General features: G+C 57.8%; 1 protein-coding gene across 5 annotated transcripts in view; it reads left to right on the top strand.

The window, feature by feature from the left end:
• The first annotated feature begins 211 nt into the window (after positions 1-211).
• Positions 212-19,962, top strand: part of KCNH2 (potassium voltage-gated channel subfamily H member 2) — a 33,365-nt gene continuing 13,614 nt past the window's right edge. The window contains exons 1-3 of one of the 5 annotated variants that reach the window (XM_014345869.5): positions 212-696; positions 3,596-3,826; positions 18,806-18,970. In XM_014345869.5, coding sequence (XP_014201355.2) covers positions 621-696; positions 3,596-3,826; positions 18,806-18,970 — 472 coding nt within the window. In that variant the 5' untranslated portion in view covers positions 212-620. Of the gene's footprint in view, positions 697-3,406; positions 3,513-3,595; positions 3,827-18,805; positions 18,971-19,962 lie in introns of those variants that run through there. The other 4 variants (XM_034965240.3, XM_055115529.2, XM_034965241.3 and 1 more) reach the window with 4 other exon arrangements.

Below are 19,962 nucleotides of genomic sequence, written 5' to 3'. Positions count from 1 at the left end.
CCTTCCCCCTCTTCTGGGCGCGCGAGTCCCAGGGGCTCCTTGGCAGAGCGAGGGGCTGGCGCTGGGGGAGCACTCGGCGCGGCTCAGCCAATGGGAAGGTCGGGCGCGCGCGGTGGGGCGGGAGGGGGGAGAGAGGGCGGCGCTGCAGGCGCGCGGCAGGCGGGAGGGGGCCGGGAGGCGGGGGCCGGAGCCGGAGGGGCGCGCGCCACATTAACCCTTCCGCGGCCGGGCCGAGCCGCAGGCGCTGCCCGAGCCGCGGGCGCTGGAGCGGCTGTCGGCGCGGTGGCAGGCGGGAGCCAGGAGCCCGGGGCTCGGGCGGGCGGAGCGCAGCGCGGGGACGCGGCGGAGCGGGCCCCGCGGCTCGGCGGGGGCCGGCAGACAGGTGTGCCGGCGGCGGGCGGCTCGCGCTCAGGCGGCTCCAGGCCGGGCCCGGGGTCCGGAGCGGGGAGCCGGGAGCCGAGCGAGGACCCGGCGCCCGCAGTCCAGTCTTGGCCGCGCCCGTGCTCGGCTTGGCCGCGGGGTGCGGGGACCACGGCCCGGCCGGGCCACCCGAAGCCTAGTGCTGGGCCGGGCCGGGCCGGGGTGGGTGGGGGCCCGCCCGGCCCGCCCATGGGCTCAGGATGCCGGTGCGGAGGGGCCACGTCGCGCCGCAGAACACCTTCCTGGACACCATCATCCGCAAGTTTGAGGGCCAGAGTGAGTGGGGGAGGGGGCTGAGCGGGGAGGGGGCTCTGGGGGCGGGCCGAGCTCTTCCGAGTGTGGATGGGGGGGCGTGCCCGGGCCGTGTGCGTCGGCAAGTGCGAGTCAATGGGGCCTGGTGGGCCCCAGGCTTTGGCGAGGGGACGGCGGGGGCAAGGCTTGGTGCACCGGGGCCGTGGGCACCGGGCCAAACGGTTTGGGGTTGGGGCTTGGGGCGGGAAACTCAGCTCAGGCTTTTGGGATCGGAGTGTGTGTGACACGCTGAGTGTGCAGGGAAGGGATGTGGGATGGAGTGTGCAGGTGTCCCCAACTCTGGGTGCGTGGACGTGGATGGGGCTGTGTGCAAGGGCATAAGAGTGTGTACGACCCAAACCCTGGGATCCCGAGAGTCCAGCGCGCACACTGGTCTTGCCAGATCTTGACTGTGTTGTGCCTGAGGGACTGAAAAGCCGTGGATGCAGGGTCAGCCCATAATCTCTTCTTGTGTGTGCCGTGTGTATATGACCCTGAGCCCATGTGTCACCCGTGAGTTAGACCCTGTATGGGCGGTGGGGAGGTGTCTTTGACAAGGCTGCGAGCTTGTGGGCTCTGTGGAGACAGGATGTCCTGGGGCTAGAGCTGGGCTTTGAGGGTAAGCAGCTCCCTGTGGTACCCCCAAGTTGTGGGTTTTCTTGCCCTGGACACTGTCACCTAATTCCCTTATGGGGACCGGGAGTACAGCACCCCTAATGCCTGCCTGGTAGGGAGGCTTCTAGAAGGGTCCCAGATTAGGCAAATGTCCTGGGGGTGGGCAGCATTCATGTGCCTGTCCCTAGGAGGCTGCATGAGCCACAGTGGGTGTGACTGCCAAGGGCCCTGGGAGTTGGGAGAGGATGACATTCCTTGCCCATGACCCTGTGAGCACAGGACAACGCGTGCTTGTAACGGTGGTTGGGGGAAGGAGGGGTCAGTCCGATGGTCAGTATTGTGTGAAGCGGAGGAACAAGATGATCCTGAGGGGGTGGAGACAATGACACTGGTTGAGGGCCTCCCTGAGAGGTGGGGGTGGGCCCAGGGGGAGGCTGTGGGCGGGCCTACGAGGAGGCTGGGATGGATGTGGGGGGGGGTGCTGGATTCTAGCCCTACCTTTGCCACTGACTGCCATGTGACCTTGAGTGACTCTTCCCTCTTTGGGTCTCAGGTTCCAGGTCTGTGGAGGAGGGGCAGGCTTTCTGTCCCATCCCTGTATTCCAGGATCTCAGTGAAGGGTGTGTGGTGGGGTGGGGCATGCCTTCGAAGAAACTTGCTCTTCTTTCCCCAGCCTGGGAGAGAGGACAAGGGGTGGTTTTTCTTCTATGAAGCTGGGGTGTGTGGCTGGGCCTCTGGACTGCCTTGGACTGTGGCAGAGCTGGAGGCCGAGTTAGGGGGTCTTTTCAGGTGACAGGAAACCCTGACTCCTGGAATTGATGGCTGCCTGGGAGGTCTGGGGGGCCTTGGGAACTGGCCAAAAGATGACCCAGTTCCAAAAGGCAACTTTCTGGGGGCCAGGGGAAGGGAGAATCGAGAAAGGTGGGAGGAGGCCAAGTCCCGATGGCCTGGGCCTATCTCAGGGTGCCCTGCTGCAGCCCAGCCTTGCACGTAGGATTGCCTAGGGCTGCAACCTGAGGGCTATGCCTGCTGGGGAGGGGAGGGGAGGGGAGGGGGAGAATTCCAACTGCTACTGAAAGCCCCAGCATTACAGGCCAAAGTGGCCGGAAACTTCTGTTTATAAAAAGCTCTTATCCCAGGAGCATCTTGCCTGGCACAAGTGAGGCTGCTGCCTGCCTGCTGCTCACTCGCCAGCCTGGCTCTCCGGGCAGGCCTGGAGTCAGGGAGCCAAGTCTGGCAGAAATGGAACCATGGGGGTGCTTATCCAGGATGAGGCCAAACTGAGGAAGGCCTCACATCCCTGGGCAGGTCCCCTTTCTTGGGTCTGTTTTCCTACAAGTGGGGCCAAAGTCTCAGGCCCCGCCCAGGCTCCAGGTGTGTCCAGGGTTTGGAGCTGCAGGTCCCTCTCTTTGCTTCCTATGACCTTGGGCTTCTGCCTGTGACCCTCAGCTTATTCTTCTGCCTCTGCCAGACCAAGGTTCAAAAGCTGGCTCTATCATTTACAAGCTGCAAGACTTGGGCATGGTGCCGAACTTCTCTGGAGCCTTGGTTTCTTCATCTATAAAAGGAGGATAATAACACCTACCTTATGGGGTTGTCAGAGGACCTAATGAGATGCAGCGTCCTTAGGTGTTCAACGTGTAACTTCCCTCATCCTCTCTGGCACACCCACCCCTCAGCTCCTGACTGCCCTTGGGGCGGGGGTGGTGTGCAGAAGTTCTAGGGGGTACTGACCTGGTAGGATCCTCAGATAATCGGGGAGTGATTTCCTAGGGAGCCTCAGGATAAGGAGTGGCTCAGGGAGCGCCCCCCAGTCTGGAGAGCAGGGAAATTAAAAGCAGAATCCAGAGAGCCGGTGCAAAGGGAATCCTGGCCGCCATCTCTGGCCTTTCCCAGGCTCCCTTTCTAGGCCCAGTGTTTATCCCTCCGCCGCGGCTGCTGACACGCGTTGCTGACACCCGCCAGGCTGGCCTCAGCCTCGGGCATGGAGGAGGCGGCGGGCTGCTGGCGGCCTGCCCGGGGGAAGCCACGCAGCCCGCCCGCGGGCCAGGCGGAGGAGGGGGCGCGCCGCGCGGCCCGGCCGGCCAGGCACCTGTATCGGGGCACACGCACAGCTGCGTTCGCCCCCTGCTGGGGACCCCAGTCCCAGCCATGCTTCCTGTGGCGGGGAGTCCCCGGGCGGCTGTGTGAGTGGAGAATGTGGGGAAGGGCTGGGAGTCCCCGAGGCTGGGGTCCCCGCTCACGCGCACTCTCCTCCCCGCCCCCCTAGGCCGTAAGTTCATCATCGCCAACGCTCGGGTGGAGAACTGCGCCGTCATCTACTGCAACGACGGCTTCTGCGAGCTGTGCGGCTACTCGCGGGCCGAGGTGATGCAGCGACCCTGCACCTGCGACTTCCTGCACGGGCCGCGCACGCAGCGCCGCGCTGCCGCGCAGATCGCGCAGGCACTGCTGGGCGCCGAGGAGCGCAAAGTGGAAATCGCCTTCTACCGGAAAGATGGTAGGCGCGGGCCGGGGCGGGGCCACGACCAGGGGCGGGGTCAAGAGGGGCGGGACCACGGCGAGGGGCAGGGTGCGTGGGGGTGTGGGGGTGTGGGGGTGTGGGGGCCGCTGGAGAACGCCCCGAGCCCGGGCAGGGTTCTGTGGGGGTGTGACGCGGGCGGGGGCCCTGCGGTGTGCCTGTGGGAGGCGCGGTTCCGGGGCCTGCGCCTCACTCTGCTGAGATGGTTTTCAGGAGGGCAAAGGAGTTGCTAGGCTGTGGGTCTGGCTCCTCTGGTCCTTTTTTTCCCTGGGCAGGTGTGGGCACGTAGAGCAAGTTGGACTAGAGTTAGACCGAGCTGGGATGGCAGGTACGTGCGTGGATGGAGGTTAAAGGTCAGACTGGCAGTTGGGCGCTGACATCCGGGCACAGGCCCCTATCTACCTTAGGGCAGTTGCTGCCAGGTGACAGGTCTGGGAGATGTCATGCAGGGACAGGAGGGCTGCAGGACTCTGGCTGTCTCTGCTGCCCCCCTCCTGCCCTGCGCTTCAACAGCACCTGGGGGAGGTGCGTGCCTCTCCCCGCAACCTCAGTTCCCTTTGTCTCAGCTGTCGAGCGCCCTGCCCTGCCACCCTCTCCTGCGCCAGGTGTCTTTACTCAGCCACCGCCTCCCAGCACAGCTGCTCTGGGCTTCCGGAGAGCGGATAAACAGAGCCCGGGGTGGGGCTCCTCCCACACTGTGAATGCCCTGTTGGGGTGGGCTCTGGTCAGGGCAGGAGGACTGGGGTCCTGTGGGCAGAATCCGGCTGCAGAGGCGGCTCTGGAACGCGTGCAAACCTTGCTGCTTCCTAGCGTGTGTCCCATAAGCATTGACTCAACCCTTGTGAGCCTGGCAGGCACTAGGCTCTTGGAGATGGGCAGGACAGATGAGGCTCCTGCCCTCAGGGAGCTTGTCTGCTGTAGACAGTGAGCACGCTCTGCTTTCTGTTTGGGACCAGGCCAGCCAGCTCCATGTGCCAGCCCTGTGTGCTCAGGGTTGGCTGGGGTGGCCCTGCAAAGCTTTGCATCCTCCAGGCTGTGCTTTTGCAGGCGTGCACAGTCTGTGGCATCACTGGACGGCACTAGAGGGGGCATGGTCCCTGCACCCTGTGGAAGAAGGTTCGCTCACAGCAAATCAGGGTTCTAACTGGCAGGAGGCAGGGGCTGTGAGACTAGACTCAAACCCTGAAGGCAGTGGATGGTTTCTAGGGGCTAGACACTGGGCCAAATGCTTTACTTCTCTTATCTCAGGCACTCTTCACAACCCAGGGAGGTAGACACTACTGTTGTCTTCATTTTGGGGGATGAAGTAACTGAAGTTCACACAGTCACACAGCTAGAAAATAGCAGTTGGGAACGGAGCCCACATCTGTCTGACCGGAGCCCTGTGCGCTCTGTTCTGTCTGTCGTATACTGAAAATGACACCAGGTAGTTGCAGGTCTATCTGTATGCTGTACATTATCTCATGTGAAATTTTATTGTAGAAGTTTGCCAACCACAGGTGTACTGAAGAGAATGTGAACCCATAAGTCCTGGGTTTGTGTCTAAGACAATGCTGGAAATTATACACTACTGGACAAGTTGGTTGACTTCCCTGGGCCTGTTTCTACTTCTGGGATAACGTGCCTTGCTTTGGACCTTCACAAGGGTGCTGAGCTTTCATAGAGAGTGCCTGCAACGGGCCGTGCTCTGTAAACACGGTGCCAGTCCCACTACGATGTAGCTGTGCTGGGGATTTGGCCTCTTGGCAACAGCGGCTGAGGGCTCTTTCCTTTGGCTGTGGTATGTGTGGAGTGCTCTTAGGTGGAGCTGGCCCTCCCTCCCAGTCTAGGCTGGCCCCTTCTGGAGAGGATGGCTATGGGCCCCCTTCTGCAGAGAAGTTATTTTAGGATCACCTAATCCAAGCCATTCGACTTGCAGGTGGAAGGACGGAGAAGCAGAGGTCTGATGACCAGTGAATCAGTGGAAGGAGTGGGATTAGAACCCAGATCCCCAGCCCAAGTTCAAACTTGTCCCCTCTCCAGGTTACAACTCCAAAAAATGGGGCTGTGACCCAGAAAACTCTGTGCCAGCAATCTCTGTCTGTCCCCTTCTTCACTCTCACCTAGTTTCCACGGGGCTCAGGTGTCTCCTGTTGGCCAACAGGCTGGCCTGGCACTCAGCCACCTAGGACCCCATGTATCCTGGCATTCTAGGCCTGGGGTGATGCAGACAGATTTCCTCAGCCTCCGCTTCTTCTGCCTTGAAACACTCAGTCCCTCCTGTGATCCCCGGGACCTGGCTTGGGCTGCGTGTGTGCGTGCCTGTGTGTGTACTCACACGTGGGCCCGGTAGGGAGGCGGAGGTGAGGAATGCCTGTGCCACCCCTTGTTTCTGTCCAGGCCTTTCTCAGGGTCTCTGCCTGGGCCAGCCTCGGGTAGGGGGAGCTGGGCAGGAGGGGGAGCTGGGCAGGAGGTGGAGCCTTCTGCTGGCAGGCGCCGCCGTGGACAGCTGTGCTGTGTTGGTGCCTCTAGCCTTGCTCTGCGCAGTGTCAGGGCCTGGAGCCAGACAGCCCCATTATTTAGTTGCTGGGACTGCTGGGAGGTGGGGAGGCTAGACTGGGGGAGTGTGGGCTGAAGGGAGAGACACGAGGTGCCTGGGGCTCACTGGCCCTGTGCCCCTTGAAGTCAGGCCCGGGATTAAGGTGGAATTGGGGGCAGAGTCCAGTGGTGTGAGGCTGGCTGGCGGTAACATCCCCGCAAGGCCCTGGGGAGGCACCCCGGGCAGCAGGTGCTGGCTGGGTTCACACCTGTGCTCCCACATCGCCATGGGGGCTGTGGCTCTCCTCTGCCAGTCCTCACAGAGTCCCTTCTCTCTGTGCCCCTGCATCCTCTCTGCTCTTTGTTCCTGCCTCTGCTCCCTGCTTCCCTGCCACCGTGTTCAGCCAGCCTGACTGTGCCCACCTTCTCGGCTCCTCTCTCACTCCCCACATCTCCTTGCCTTTGTCTTCTGCCTGCCTGGCTTACTCTCTGTCCCTTGGTCTTTATCTCCTCTCTGGTGCCTCCTCCTGTCTTCTTCCCTCGCCTCAGCACCCCGGAACCTTGCTCCTTGCCTCTCTCCCTCTCTCCCATTGTCCCCCACCCCTCGGAGCCTCTATCTGGAAGGCTCTGTCTGGCTGCTCATACCTCCGACTGGCCTGGCCTGGCTCCATGTCCCTGTGTCCCCGGGAGCTTGTGCGTGGGTGGGGACGGTGGTGTCTCTGGAGAGGAGTCTATTGGCTTCTCCACTCCAGCTGCAGGCCGGTTGCCATGGTAACAGGGTCAGAGGGGCCCCCCCCCCCCACTGCAACAGCTGATGCTGCGGCTGTTGGGAGGGGGTGGAGACCTGCTGTCCAGGCCTGCTCCCCAGTGCACTGTGCCCAGGGCCTCAGAGGTGGCCCCATGCCCAGTGGGCTTCGGTCCGTCCCCGGCCTTGGACCCCAGCCTCCCCAGTGCTCCTGCAGGCCTCAGACCTCAGACTGCCCTGAAATCCTCAGTACCTCCTGTGATCAGCCCCACTCCTCTGGGCCTCCTGCCCTTCTCCGTCCCCCAAGGCCGTCTGTCCTGTCCTCTTCCTCGCCTTCTTCATCTCTTCCTGTGCCCATTCCTTTAAATCAGACGCCCTGCTCTTGTCACCACCACGCCTCACCTTCTCCCTCATGGCTGACCCCTCCCCAGCTCAGATACCCACTTTCTGCTTCCTTTCAGCCCCCTAGGTCTGAGCTGAGGATGAAAGAAGCTTTTCCTTGAAGGGGAGCCTTGAGGCTGGGAAGGCAGGTGGGACAGGGATTGGTGCATAAGTGGGTTTTGTTGTCTTGAGATAGGAGGCAGACCAGAGCGATCCCAGAGGATGGGGCTTAGACACAGGAGAACTTTTCCTGTGGCACTGAAGCTATCAGGGGAGCGCCCTTCATCGTGGGGACAGCGGTGTTCCTATCCTTCTGGTCAAGGCCTGGTGCAGCCTGGAGACAGGGCTGAGTGGGAGAATCTGCAGGGCTGCCCGGTGTGGGCGGGGGTCCATGGGGGCCCTGCTTCTGAGCCAGTTGCCTCTTGCCCTGCAGCACCTTCCCTCCACCTTTCCCTTCTCTAGCTGGATCAGAGGCCTGTTGGAGGGGCTCCACGGGGGTCAATCCTGAGCTGCGGCTGTCTGTCCTGGTCTGCCGGGGCTGCAGTCTTCCTATCCCAGTCCTGCTCCAGGGGTGAGGCAGGCATGACGCAACTGAAGGGTGCTATCTACTCCTCGACCCACCCTGGGGTCTGGAGAGCGTCGGGAGAGCGGCTTCTCCGTGTTGCGTCTTCTGCAGCCCCCGGAGAGGAGCTATGTAAATATTTGCGAAGAGCTGTCTGAGATGGGAGCAGAGTTTGATGGTGGCCTTGGGCTCTGGGGAGGGGGGCCATGGGGCAGCAGAAGGGCCAGCTTGGGGGTGTGTGAGGGGGGAGACTGGGCCTCTTTTCTCCCCAGAGGTGGCTTCCTGGGTGGGGTGATTTTGGAGGTTCCAAGAAAGCCCTTCACGTGTTGGTATTTCCCTGAAGCGTTCCTGAAACTCCTCCCTTAGAGAACTTCTGCGTTTAGAATGCTCCTTTTTCTTTAAAAACACGTTCTCGCTCATTGCCCCCTCCCAGTATAGAGACAGAAAGTATTTAGCCCTTTAGTGTGAGGGAGTTTAACAGAACTTCCCTCCCGACGTGGGCAGGAGGGCCATGGGAGTCAGGGTCAGTAGAAGAGGGAGGGGTGCTGGGACAGGTGATGAATGTGGGGTGCTCCCCTAAAGTCCCCTCCATGTCCTTAGTCTTGCCCATAAAGATCTCTATGCTGTGGCCTGTGGTTGGCCTCAGATAAACCCCTCTCCTTTTTGGGTGCTTATCCAGGATGAGAAACACCTTGGGAGCCAGGCAGCCTTGGTCCTCCGCCTCCTGCAGTACTGGAGGAGGTTCCCTGTCCCTCTCCCCGCCACCAGGCCTTGAGCTCCAGGTGGGTGGAGAGCAGCCCATCTGCTTTGTTCTCTGTTGTATCTGCGTGCTCAGTGCACAGCGAGAGCTCGGCACTGTTTGCTGAATGAATGAATGAATGAATGGGGTGGGCAGTGTGCTGCGTTGCAGGAGCCTTCCCTGGGAGTCAGGTGACTTGGCAGGAGTTTCCAGCTTGGTTACAGACTTGCTGTGTCTGGGAGTCCTCTAGCCTTGCTTCGCGTGGACATTGTGGGGCACAGGAGCATCTGGGGGCTCCCAGCTTCTTCACCCTCAGAGGTGGACCGAGGAGGATGGGGTGGGGGGACAGAGAGCACAGCTGAGGTGGGGGTGATGCCACCTGACCAGCAGCACAAGGCACTTCTATTGTTGTGACTGCACTTTGTAGTTTGCAAACTGGGGAACCACGCTTTACCGCAGGTGGTCCTCATGGCCCTGTGAAAGGCAGGATTCCTCTCCGTCACTTTACGGGAGGGAAGCTCTTGCTTAGAAAGGCTGAGGCACTTGCCCAAGTTTACCCAGCTGGCGGGTGGCCTGAGTGGGAACCTGAGCCTAGCTGTCCCCTCCCTGCCCAGCGTGGAATGCCACTGCACCAGCTCTCTGGCCCCCAGAGAGCCCTTCTGGGGCATGATGGGCTCAGGGCCTCAGGAAACTTGGATTTTAGCTGGGGTCTGCAAACCTCCATTCCTCGTTTGCTAAGTGGGATCATAGCACCTGTCCCTGATGCACTTTGGGGTGTGAGGGTGTTCCTGGAATGAGATGACAGACACCCACAAAGCAGCGTGCGGTGCCAGAGCTCATTCTCCTCGCCATGAAGCAGGGCGTCACCTAAGTGGCTGCAGCTTCTAGCCCGTGCTGTTGCAATCGTGGGAAATGAGCCTGACCCAGGGCCTCAGCACCCCTGCTCCTATGGTGCACCCCGCCCCATCCTGCATGCTGCCTGCCTCTCCCCTTCCCTCCCCGCAGGCTGCTGCTGGCCCCGGGTCCTGCCTTTCCCCCAAATAATTGAAACCACAGCATTTGTGTTATTGCTTTTTCCTTTCTCTTTCATTTTATTTTTTCCTTTTCCCTTTTATCTCACTCTCCAGTCTCATTACCCTCCCCATAGGCAACTGTTCAAATGTACTTACTGTGAATGTGTTGCTTGCATATGTTCTTGCAAATGTGTATTTTGTCTGGATATATGCATATAGATTTAATTTATGTAAATGATATTGTGCTATATGTTGTATTTTGGTGTTCGCTTTTCTTACTTGGGAATGTGCTTTAAGTCCAGCTGGGTTGCTGTTCGACATCTAGTCTGTAGGTGCGTATTCAGTGGCATGCGGCCGCCACGCTTCACCCACCCACTCTCCCGGGGAGGGACCCTACAATGTCTCCAACTCCCAGCCACTGTAAATGAGGCTGTAGTGAATATCCTTGGACATGGTCCCTTCTGGACTTCGGTGAGGATGTCTGTGGGATACACGCCCAGGAGTGGAATTGCTGGATCACAGGACATGTGGACACTTAACTAAGTACTGCCATGCCTGTCATCACCCTCCTTCTCAGAGCTCGAGATTTCCATACCCGCATATCTCGGCCACTCTCGACATTATCTACCTTTCTAAATTTTGCCAATCTAATAGGTGACAGTGATTTCTTGTTGCTTTAATTTGCATTCCTTTGATTTCTGTTGAGTCTGAGCATCTCTTAGGCCTGGTAGCCTCTTGGGCTTACTTTCCCGTGAATTGCCTGCTCATGTCCTTTGCTCATTTTAATTTTGATGTCGCCGTCTTTTGTCCTTGTTGATTTGCAGGAGTTGCTTGTGTACTCTAGAGATACCAATGCATACTGTTAAACATTCAGTGTATTTCAGATTTTAATTCCTTGTTGAACTGGAAACAGATATTGCAAATATCTTCTCCCATTCAGTCTCTCTTCAATTTATCCAACAAAGATACTTAATTTTGATGCAAACAAATTCATTGATTTTTAGCTTTGTTTGTACTTTTGAAGTGTCTCAGGCTGCAGAGGGTCTCCATTTTCTTCTGTTCTCTTAATTGTTCTGCTGTTCTCAGTTAGGTCTATAATCTGTCCTGAGACTACCCCGTATGTGGTGTCAAGTAGGGATCGAGTTTTATTTTTTCCATGTAATGTGCCAACTTTCCCAACGCATCTTGTAAACAGTCTGTTCTTTTCCACTGAATTGTGGGGCAGCCTTTATCAGGTTAATCTCCCACATAGCCATGAGTCTGTCCCTGTGCTCTCTGTTCTGTTCCAAATATTTATTTACTGGCTCTTGCATTGATATAGCTTAACAAAAACCTATAGCCTTCCGTATGTCTTAGCGTCTGCTGAGGCAAATCCTCTCTCTTCATTCTGTTTTTTAAAGGCTGACATAGCTATTTGTGGATCTCCCTTGTTCTTCATAAACTTTATTTATTAATTAATTAATTTTTTCAGATGGAGTCTTACTCTGTTGCCCAGGCTGGAGTGCAGTGGCATGATCTCGGCTCACTGCAGCCTCTGCCTCTTGGGTTCAAGCGATTCTCCTGTCTCAGCCTCCTGAGTAGCTGGGATTACAGGTGTGCACCACCACATCCGGCTAATTTTTGTATTTTTAGTAGAGACGGGGTTTCTCCATGTTGGCCAGGATGGTCTCGAACTCCTGACCTCAGGTGATCCGCCCGCCTTGGCCTCCCAAAGTGCTGGCTTACAGACATGAGCCACCACGCCTGGCCTCCCTTTTTCTTCATAAACTTTAGAGAAAGTTTATTGAATTCTTGGAAAGAAAACACCCACTAGATTCTTGATTGGAATTAGTTTGGTTCTATAGATTAATTTGGGGAGAACTGACATCTTTGTATTTGTCCCACTTCAAGAGCCTGGATTGTCTCTCCATTTACCAGATGAGTTCTGTATTTCTTGCTAGTTTAAGGTTTTGTTCCCTTTTGCCCTGACTCCAACAGGGGTCTTGTACCTTCTTGGTCAATTCCTGGACACTTAAGAGTTTTTGTTGCTATTGTAAAAGACGTATTGTTTTTGACTATGTTTCCTAATTGCTTGTGTAGAAAAATGCTTTATATTTTTGCGGGCTGATCTTGTATCTCGCAACCTTGCTGAACTCTCTGATCTAATTAGTTCTAATTGTTTATCTGTTGATTTCTTGGTGGTCTCTAGGCAAGTGACCCCGTCATCTGCAAATAATGCCAGTTTTCGCTGTTTATGTTTGGATCACCGTCACGTGTTTTGATGCTCGAATGTTCCACCTGACTTTTTGGGGGCTTTTCATTAGCACTCATATTTGTTTGTTGGTGCTTCACAGTGTCCTGTGTGTGTGTGTTGGGGGGGGGCAAATCAATGAGGAATTATAACTCTTGGCTTAAGCTGTGACTCATGGCAGAGCTGGAATTGGGACAGGGCTTTATCAAAGCCTTACCAGGCTGTCTGGGGTATGCTAGGAGCCAAGACAGAGCACAGACCTAGAAGCCTACAGGCCACTCACTAGAGGAGACCCCAGAGTGTCCCCTGGTGGACAGTGGCAGCTGTGTGCACCTTCACTGCCCTGTGGCAAGCTGTGTGTGGGGTCACAGTGAAGGGGGGCTGAAGGGGACTGAGGCTCAGAAGTCTCACACCTGGTGCAGTTCCTGCTTTTGCCGCCTTCCCTTGGGTTCCTGGGTGCCTCTGTGTTCCATGAAAACTGATGACCAGGTTGAATTTTGCTTCATCAAAAGGCACCTTAATTCCCATGGTTGCTCCATCTGCTGTCCAGACTTGGGCTGGAGGGCACCACGGGCTTGAAATGGGCAAATTCTGCTGTGAAAGGGTGGGCTGTGCCCCTGGATCTGGAAGGGAGCTGAGAGGGTGGGGACATGGCCTGTCCCCACCTGTTATGACTGCAGATCACCAACCCTGAGTCCACCCTCAGTTCTTCTGCAACTGCCAGTCCTGCCCTGGCCTCAGGGCTCTGACTCGGATGGACGGGGAAGCCCGGCCAGTGTACAGTGGCCTTCTAGACGATGGGCATTGTTTGGACAAGTTCTCCAAGAGCAGCGTCCATGTGGGTCAGACGGAGCAGTCAAGGAAACCTTTCTAGAGGGGGTCCTAGAAGGCTGGGGAGGAGTTGGAGGGAAGAGGGGTGGGGGCCATGGGGAGCAGGAGGGAAGGGCTGAAGCTGGGGCGCAACTGCCCGGGACTCACGTGCCTGTGCAGGGAGCTGTGGAGAGCTGCTTCCTGGCATCAGCGTGCCCTTGTTTCACCTTCCCAGGCTTCTCAGCAGGAGGGCAGGGGGTGGGACTTCCAGTTCATGCACCACCCGAGAGGCAGAGCCAGGCCCCAGAGCTTTAGAGAAGCTAGAGGACAGAGATCTTCTGAGGCATTGCTGTGGTCCGGGGCAGAGATGGCTCAGGCATGCCACATGCAGTGGATTTGGGTGGGTCTAGATGACTACAGCGGCCCCCAAGACCCTATAAATGATCCCATAGATTGCTGGCTGGGTCTCAGGCTGGAAGGGGTGGTGAAGGAGTCTGTCTGGAGATGCTGCTTCTGTGGGGTCAGGGTCTGAGCTTGGGGCCCCTCAACCTGCTGCATTTCCCAGATCCTGGAGGCAGGAGCTTAGGACTGGTCTCTGTCTCATTCAGCACACACACACACGCGCGCACACACACACTCTCTCCCTGTCTCTGTCTCTGTCCCTCCCTCTCTCTCATTCACTGTTTGGCCTCTTGGGCTCCCTAACTCTGTCCCCTGGGCCTGCAATGTCCCTGGCCTTTCCTAGGCCCCTGGCTGCCCATGAGAGCTGTGTTAGTGACACGGTGGCCCCCTGCCAGGAGCGGCTCCTGCTGCATCTTCCTGTCGCCGCCACCAGGCTAAATATAACCTGACACTGCACAGCCCTGGGCTGCTGCTCCGGAGACAGCCTCTCTGCCTGGGGGCGGACAGGCCGACTGGAGCCCCAGCCTCCTGCCCTCAGCGTGACTTTGGGCCTGTCCTGGGCACAGCTCCTCCTGCTCCGAGCGAGGCAGGAAGGCAACCAGGGCGAGGATGGCTGCCTCCCTGAGGTCACCTTCCCTGCAGGGACCCAGCACCCTGCCTTGTTAGAGTTCTGGATGCTTCCACAAAGCCATCTGTCATCTCATCTGGCACCCAGTGCAGGAATCACTTGTCCCCACAGTACCCGCAGGGAGCCTGAAGCCCAGGGAGGTGGGTGACCTGCCCATAGCCACAGAAAATAGAGGGAACGCAGGAGCCACCATGGCTGGGGTAGAGTGGCTCGGCTCCCTGGGGCTCCTCCACCTGTCTGGCTTGTTCCCTCTCCTTCCCTCTTGCCCCATGCATCAAACTGGGGTCCTGTTGGATGGGTGGTTCACTGGGGGCAGGTGCCAGGCGTGTCTTGTTGGTCATGGTGGCTCAACACTTCGTGGGCACGGATGTGCTTAGTGATTTGCAGAGGACTGGGAGGAGCTGCCTGGGAAGAAGCTGTGATAGCACCTCATTTACAGAGGAGCGCACGGAGACTCTGACCCCAGAAGGTGCCTAAGGTCACTCAGGGCCATCTGCAGCCTCTTCCTCCCCACCTGGTGCTGACATGGGAGATAAGGCCTGCCCCTGCCACAGCCAAATGTGGCTCCTGCCTGGGGCCTGGCCTAGGCTAGCGGTGCCCAGAGGTGGGGAATTGGGTGGAGCCCCTGACCTCGGATGGGTTGGGATGCTGGGCAGGAACAGTGCCCCCCACCCCAGGTAGACTGCTGGGTGTGGATTGGCACCAAATGAAAGCAAGCTGGCGTTGTGTTCTGAGAATTGATGGACACCTTCTGTGGTAGCAGGATGGCGCTGTACCTGCCACTCTGGGAATGTGTCCAGGCCTGGCTCTCCCGCTCTGCTCTGAGCTGCATGGCCTCTGGAGGCCTGCTAGGTGGCCAGCCTGCCTGCCTCACCCAGGCCATTGGGCCCAAAGGCACGGGGGTTCTAAGGAGCCACGGAGCCTGTGCAGGGATGGTTGCGTCCATGGGTGCCTCCCCTTACAGAGGGCCCAGGAAGCAGAACTGGGCCAGGCAGGGAGAACCTTCTCACCCAAAGTAAGGTGTCTTCAGCCAGCGCTGGGGCTGAGGCTGGGGCGGGAGTGGGGTCGGGACTGGGGCTGGGGTGGGAATGGGGCCAGGGCAGAGTGTTCTGGCATTAGCCACATGAGCCAGGCTGGCCCTGGGGCCTCTCATTGCTAAGCTCCCTCCACCCTTGTCTGCCTCTCTTCTGTCTCAAGCTTATGGTGACCTCAAGCCAGGCTCTGAGCTTCACATATCTTAGGCCATTTCACCCCTACAGCCCTGGGGGGTGGGCAGGATCACCCTGTGTTGCAGATGAGCGCCCTGGGGCTCTGGGCCGGTAAGTGACCGGCCCAAAGTCATTCTAATGCAATGTGCAGAGGCCACCTGACTCCACAGCCCATGCCCCCTCCTTTTGAGACTGGGAACCCTCTCCCCTGTTGCACCCCCTCCGCCCTCCTTGTCTGTCCTGGCTGCCCCCTGAGTGCGCCCAGTGCTGGCTGCCTCGGGAGTGTGGGCTGTGCCTGCCACGGAGTGGCTCTCAGCGGAACTGCAGCCTGCAGCAGCTGGGTCCTTCATCTCTGCCCTGGGGAGCTGGGGCCACTGGCAGGAGCCAGGGCGAGTCGGTGGGAGAAGGGAGCAGAGCGAGGGCCTGGGGGTCTGGAGTAGGTGGCACTGGGGCAAGTGAAGGGACTCCCATCCCCCCATGACCCAGCCAGTGGTGGAATGGAGTCTGGCTGGGAGGCCTGGCTGAAGAGCTGGGAGCAGGTGATGTGGCAGTTCACCGAAGCCCCAGCCGACCCGGCAGGGTGGTTGCAGGCAGTGCCTCTGAGAGCCCAGGCCTATCTGGGGCCCCTACTTTCCTTCCTTCCACATCCCCTTGATGATCGCTAGATCTCCCCCGCCCCAGCCCCTGCCATCAGGCAGGGCTCCAGTTCACATTTTTTGAATAACCAGGCCTTTGACAGGGTTATTTTGAAAGGAAAAATTTCTTGAATCTCGACAAAGGAAGAGGGCCAGCAGTCACTCCTCTCTCTCTCTCTCTCTCTCTCTCTGTCTCTCGTGTGTGTGTGTAAGTGTGAGTTACAGGCTTGTGCTGTGAGGTGGCGTATACCTAGAGTTTCTGCGACCCTGGCAGGGGGTTTTGAGATGTGGGGTCCTGGACTGGGTGGGCTTCAGAATGCCATTCTGGGCTGTCTTGCTGAGCAGCTTGAGCTGAAGAGGGGACGGGCTGCTGAGGTCTCAAGGTTGGAATTTCTGGGGCCCTGTGTTGGGGACAGAGTCTCCAGCCCATTCTGAAGGTTGGGTCCATCTTGGCTCCAGACTCTAGACTTCTCTGAGGCAAGCTCCCTGGTGGAGGACTTAGGTTCGAGGGCCTGGCTGGCTGTGGTCCCTGGGGTGGGTGCTGGGGTCTCTTGGGCTAAGGCTTCCTGGTCTCCGGCCTCTCCTCAGTCCTGGTGAGGCGCATCCCTGTTCAGGCCGCTGCCGGCCATCACCATATTAGGGCATAAACTCCAGGCAGGCTGTCTGGGTGCCAAATGGTCTCCAGCTGGGCCCAGCCCCCTGCAGCTTCCAACACCACTGCTGTGTGTCAGAGGCCGGAGGTCAGGGGACAAGAGTGGCTGCTGCAGGGAGACCCAGACAGAGCCCCAGAGCTCAGGGCCCTCGGGCGGGGCTGTGAGGGTCTGGGATGTGGTGAGTGGAAGAGCTGTGGGGTGGGGCGGAGAGTTCCTGGCCAGCCCCTTCACCTAGTGCCATCCTGTTTAAGCTGGTTTCAGAAGACCTCGTTCCCCTAGATGAATCCCCAGCGGGTTAGAATCCTCGAGCCTGGCCAGCATCTGCCATGCATCAGGCCCTTCCCACCTGGCCTGCTCCCTGCCTCCCCAGCACGCAGCCCCTTGGCCTCACTGTCAGGCTTCAAGCACCAGCTCCAAGTCCCAGGGGTGGTGTCGCCTCCAGGTTGCCGGTGTCTGTTGCCGGCTTCTACCTTGACTCACAGCACCACCACTGTCGCCCCTGCTGTGGGTTTGAGATCAGGAGTAGGGGTGAGCCAGGGAGGCTCTAGGAGGTAGAAAGGTGAGGAGAGGCTGGGTGCGGTGGCTCACACCTGTAATCCTTGCACTTTGGGAGGCCGAGGCAGGCAGATCACTTGAGGCCAGGAGTTTGAGACCAGCCTGGCCAACACAGTGAAAACCCTGTCTCTATCAAAATATACAAAAGTTAGCTGGGTGTGGTAGCATGCAGCTGTAGTCCCAGCTACTTGGGAGGCTGAGGCAGGAGAATCACTTGGACCTGGGAGGCAGAGGTTGCAGTGAGCCAAGATCATGCCGCTGCACTCCACCCTGGGTAACAGAGTGAAACCCTGTCTCAGAAAAAAAAAAAAAAAAAAAAAAAAAAGGGAGGCTGGGTTGCTAAGATGGAGTGGGACTGCATGGTTTGTCACCCTCGCCTCTCCCCCATGCCTGCAGCCTCCCTGTCTGCATAGCCTGTCACTGACACCACCAGCCAGTGCTGGCCCCAGGGCGTATGACTCTAGGTGCTAGGCACTAACGTGGGGACGGGAGACACTGGGAGGCAGAGAAGACAGCTGAGCAGAGGGGGAGCTGAGAGGAAGGAAGAGGCTCCCTAGGGAGAGTGGGAGATGAGGAACCTGCCTGGTGGGTCCCTGGGGGGCCATAGAGGAGCTGGAGCCGGCTGTTTACTGCCTTCTGGTTTCATTAAGGACTTCCTGTGGGCAGGAGGTTCTGAGCTGGGCCTTAGGTGGAACTGAGTGCTTGGCCTAAAAGGGGCTCCTTCAGAAATCAGCACGGGTAGGGGGGCGGGGGGCGGTGGGGCAGCAGGGGGCCCATGTGCTCAACAGGGAGCTGAGGGAGACCAGGGGTGCTTGGCGTAGGGGACTGACCTCATCTGGTACAGGGCCTTTGGCGGACAGAGAGAGACTGGAAAAGAAAAAATCAAGGATCGAGGGGAACGCGAGGCGAGGTGAAGATGAAAGATCTAGAAGCAGTGCTTCTTAGACTCTTTGGTGAAGGATCAGTGTTTTTTAATGCTAATATGTTATAGGCTGGTACATCTGTGAAATACAAGAGCACATGCGCGGATTTTGTGGTGATGCCAAATTGCTGTAAAGTTTTTGAAATTCTTGCTCTCAACGTCTGTCCTTATCTTGTGTGCTGACACAACGGCTGGTGCTAATCTAGAGAACAGAGAGACAGATAGTAACAGCTAACCGTCTGTAGTGTGCGGCATACGCCAGGCATTGCCTAAGCGCTCAGCATGTGCTGACTTGGTTAATCTTTATAACTCATGAGAAAAGAGTTATATACATTATGTGTATCACAACATCACTGTGTACCCCATAAATATGTACAATTATTGTGTCAATTAAAAAGTTAAAACATTTTAAAAAGAAAAATTATTATTCTTCCCATTTTATAGACGGAAAAAATGAGGCACAAGGATGTTAAATAATTTAGGAAAAAAGCATAAGTGATTAAGCAGCAGATCCGGGCTATGAACCCAGAGATCGTAGGCCTAAAGTCTGTGGGCTTAAGCACTGTGCTACAGCGCCTCGCGTGAGGGAAAGGCAGAGGTGCTGGGAGGATATGAGGAAATGAGATAGGGAGGAAATGAGATCAAAGATGGCGGAAGAAAGGATCATAGCCAGCGTGAGAGAAAGTGCAGCTGGGAAAGAGCTAGATAAATCATATAGGCAGAGAGAGGGGTAGGGGAGCCTGGCAGCAACAAGCTGGGGTACACAGATTGAGGGGAGCCATAAGGGCGGCAGGCACATGGCCGGGTGGGGGATCAGGACGGGAGATCCCAGAGAGGAAGGGCCATACGGGGAGGCAGAAGTGGACGGGCCCACTTGGGTTCCAGGGTCCATCCTGCCTGGCTTTCTGCTCTGCCCACTGAGAGGGTGCCAAGGGGGCTATGTCCTCCCACTCTGCAGGGAGCTGCTTCCTATGTCTGGTGGATGTGGTGCCCGTGAAGAACGAGGATGGGGCTGTCATCATGTTCATCCTCAATTTCGAGGTGGTGATGGAGAAGGACATGGTGGGGTCCCCGGCTCATGACACCAATCACCGGGCCCCCCCCACCAGCTGGCTGGCCCCAGGTAAGTGTACTTGCTTTAGGGCAGGCTCAGGGGTTCGTGGTCTCACTTCTCTGGGGCTGTGAGCTGTCCAAGGTCAACGCTCTGCAGGAAGGGAGGATGTAATGGTTGGGTGGGGGGTCCCCCCTTTGGAGGTGGGAAGTGAACCCTGTACCCTGAGGATGTGGCTTGGTTCCCCTGGCCCAGGATGGACACATAGGGGTGGAATGACAGGGCCCAGAATCACAGGTCCTTGGCGTGGGCTAGCACCGTTTCCCTAGCTTCATCTGTTGGGCTTCCCATCCCAGCATCCCCTGGGAGCGGTCCTCTCTCCAGCCTGGCTTGAGCAGCCCAGGGTGGGGAACATGACCACCTGGGAGCAGCTCCTCCCCTTAGTAGGAAGCTGTGTCCCATGGACTCAGCTGTGTGTAGTTTCTTTCATCTGCTCCTTGTTCATGGACTGGCCAAGTTTCCTGGGGGTCTGGGCTAGCTGAGGAGAGGCTTTGAGGGAATGCCCACCTGGGCTGGACCATCCCCTTGACAACAAAGGCTCTGAGTCCCTTCCTCTGTCAGGATGCCCTCTTTGGCTTAATTTTAATCTTTCCCTCAGCATCATGACAAAAGTGCTCACCTCTTGGTTTCTTACACTCTAAAATGACAGTGTCAGTAAAACTGGCCCTACCTGCTCATCGGATGCCACCCCTGACGGCAGGGCCCCTGGCATTGCGTCGCCCACTTAGGCGCAGGCCCCACGCACTGGCTGTGTGACCTCCAGAGAGTGACATGACGCCTTTGTGTCCACACTTCCTCATGTCTAAAATGGGGACGCTGGCACCCAGTGGCCGGTGTGAGAGACAGGGATGATTTATGGAATCCGCCCTGAAGTGTCGCTTCAGATATGGCGGTTTATGATGACTGGATTCTAGAATGATTTTTGAGACTCGAGGTCAAAATATTGTGAATGGAAGTGGGGATGGGGGGTTGCCCGTTCCCCTCCTTCCCTTACCCAGCGGCTG

This window comes from Pan paniscus, chromosome 6, assembly GCF_029289425.2.
Source record: "Pan paniscus chromosome 6, NHGRI_mPanPan1-v2.0_pri, whole genome shotgun sequence".
NCBI classification, from domain to species: domain Eukaryota; kingdom Metazoa; phylum Chordata; class Mammalia; order Primates; family Hominidae; genus Pan; species Pan paniscus.
This window is presented reverse-complemented; position numbering and strand designations above follow the sequence as displayed.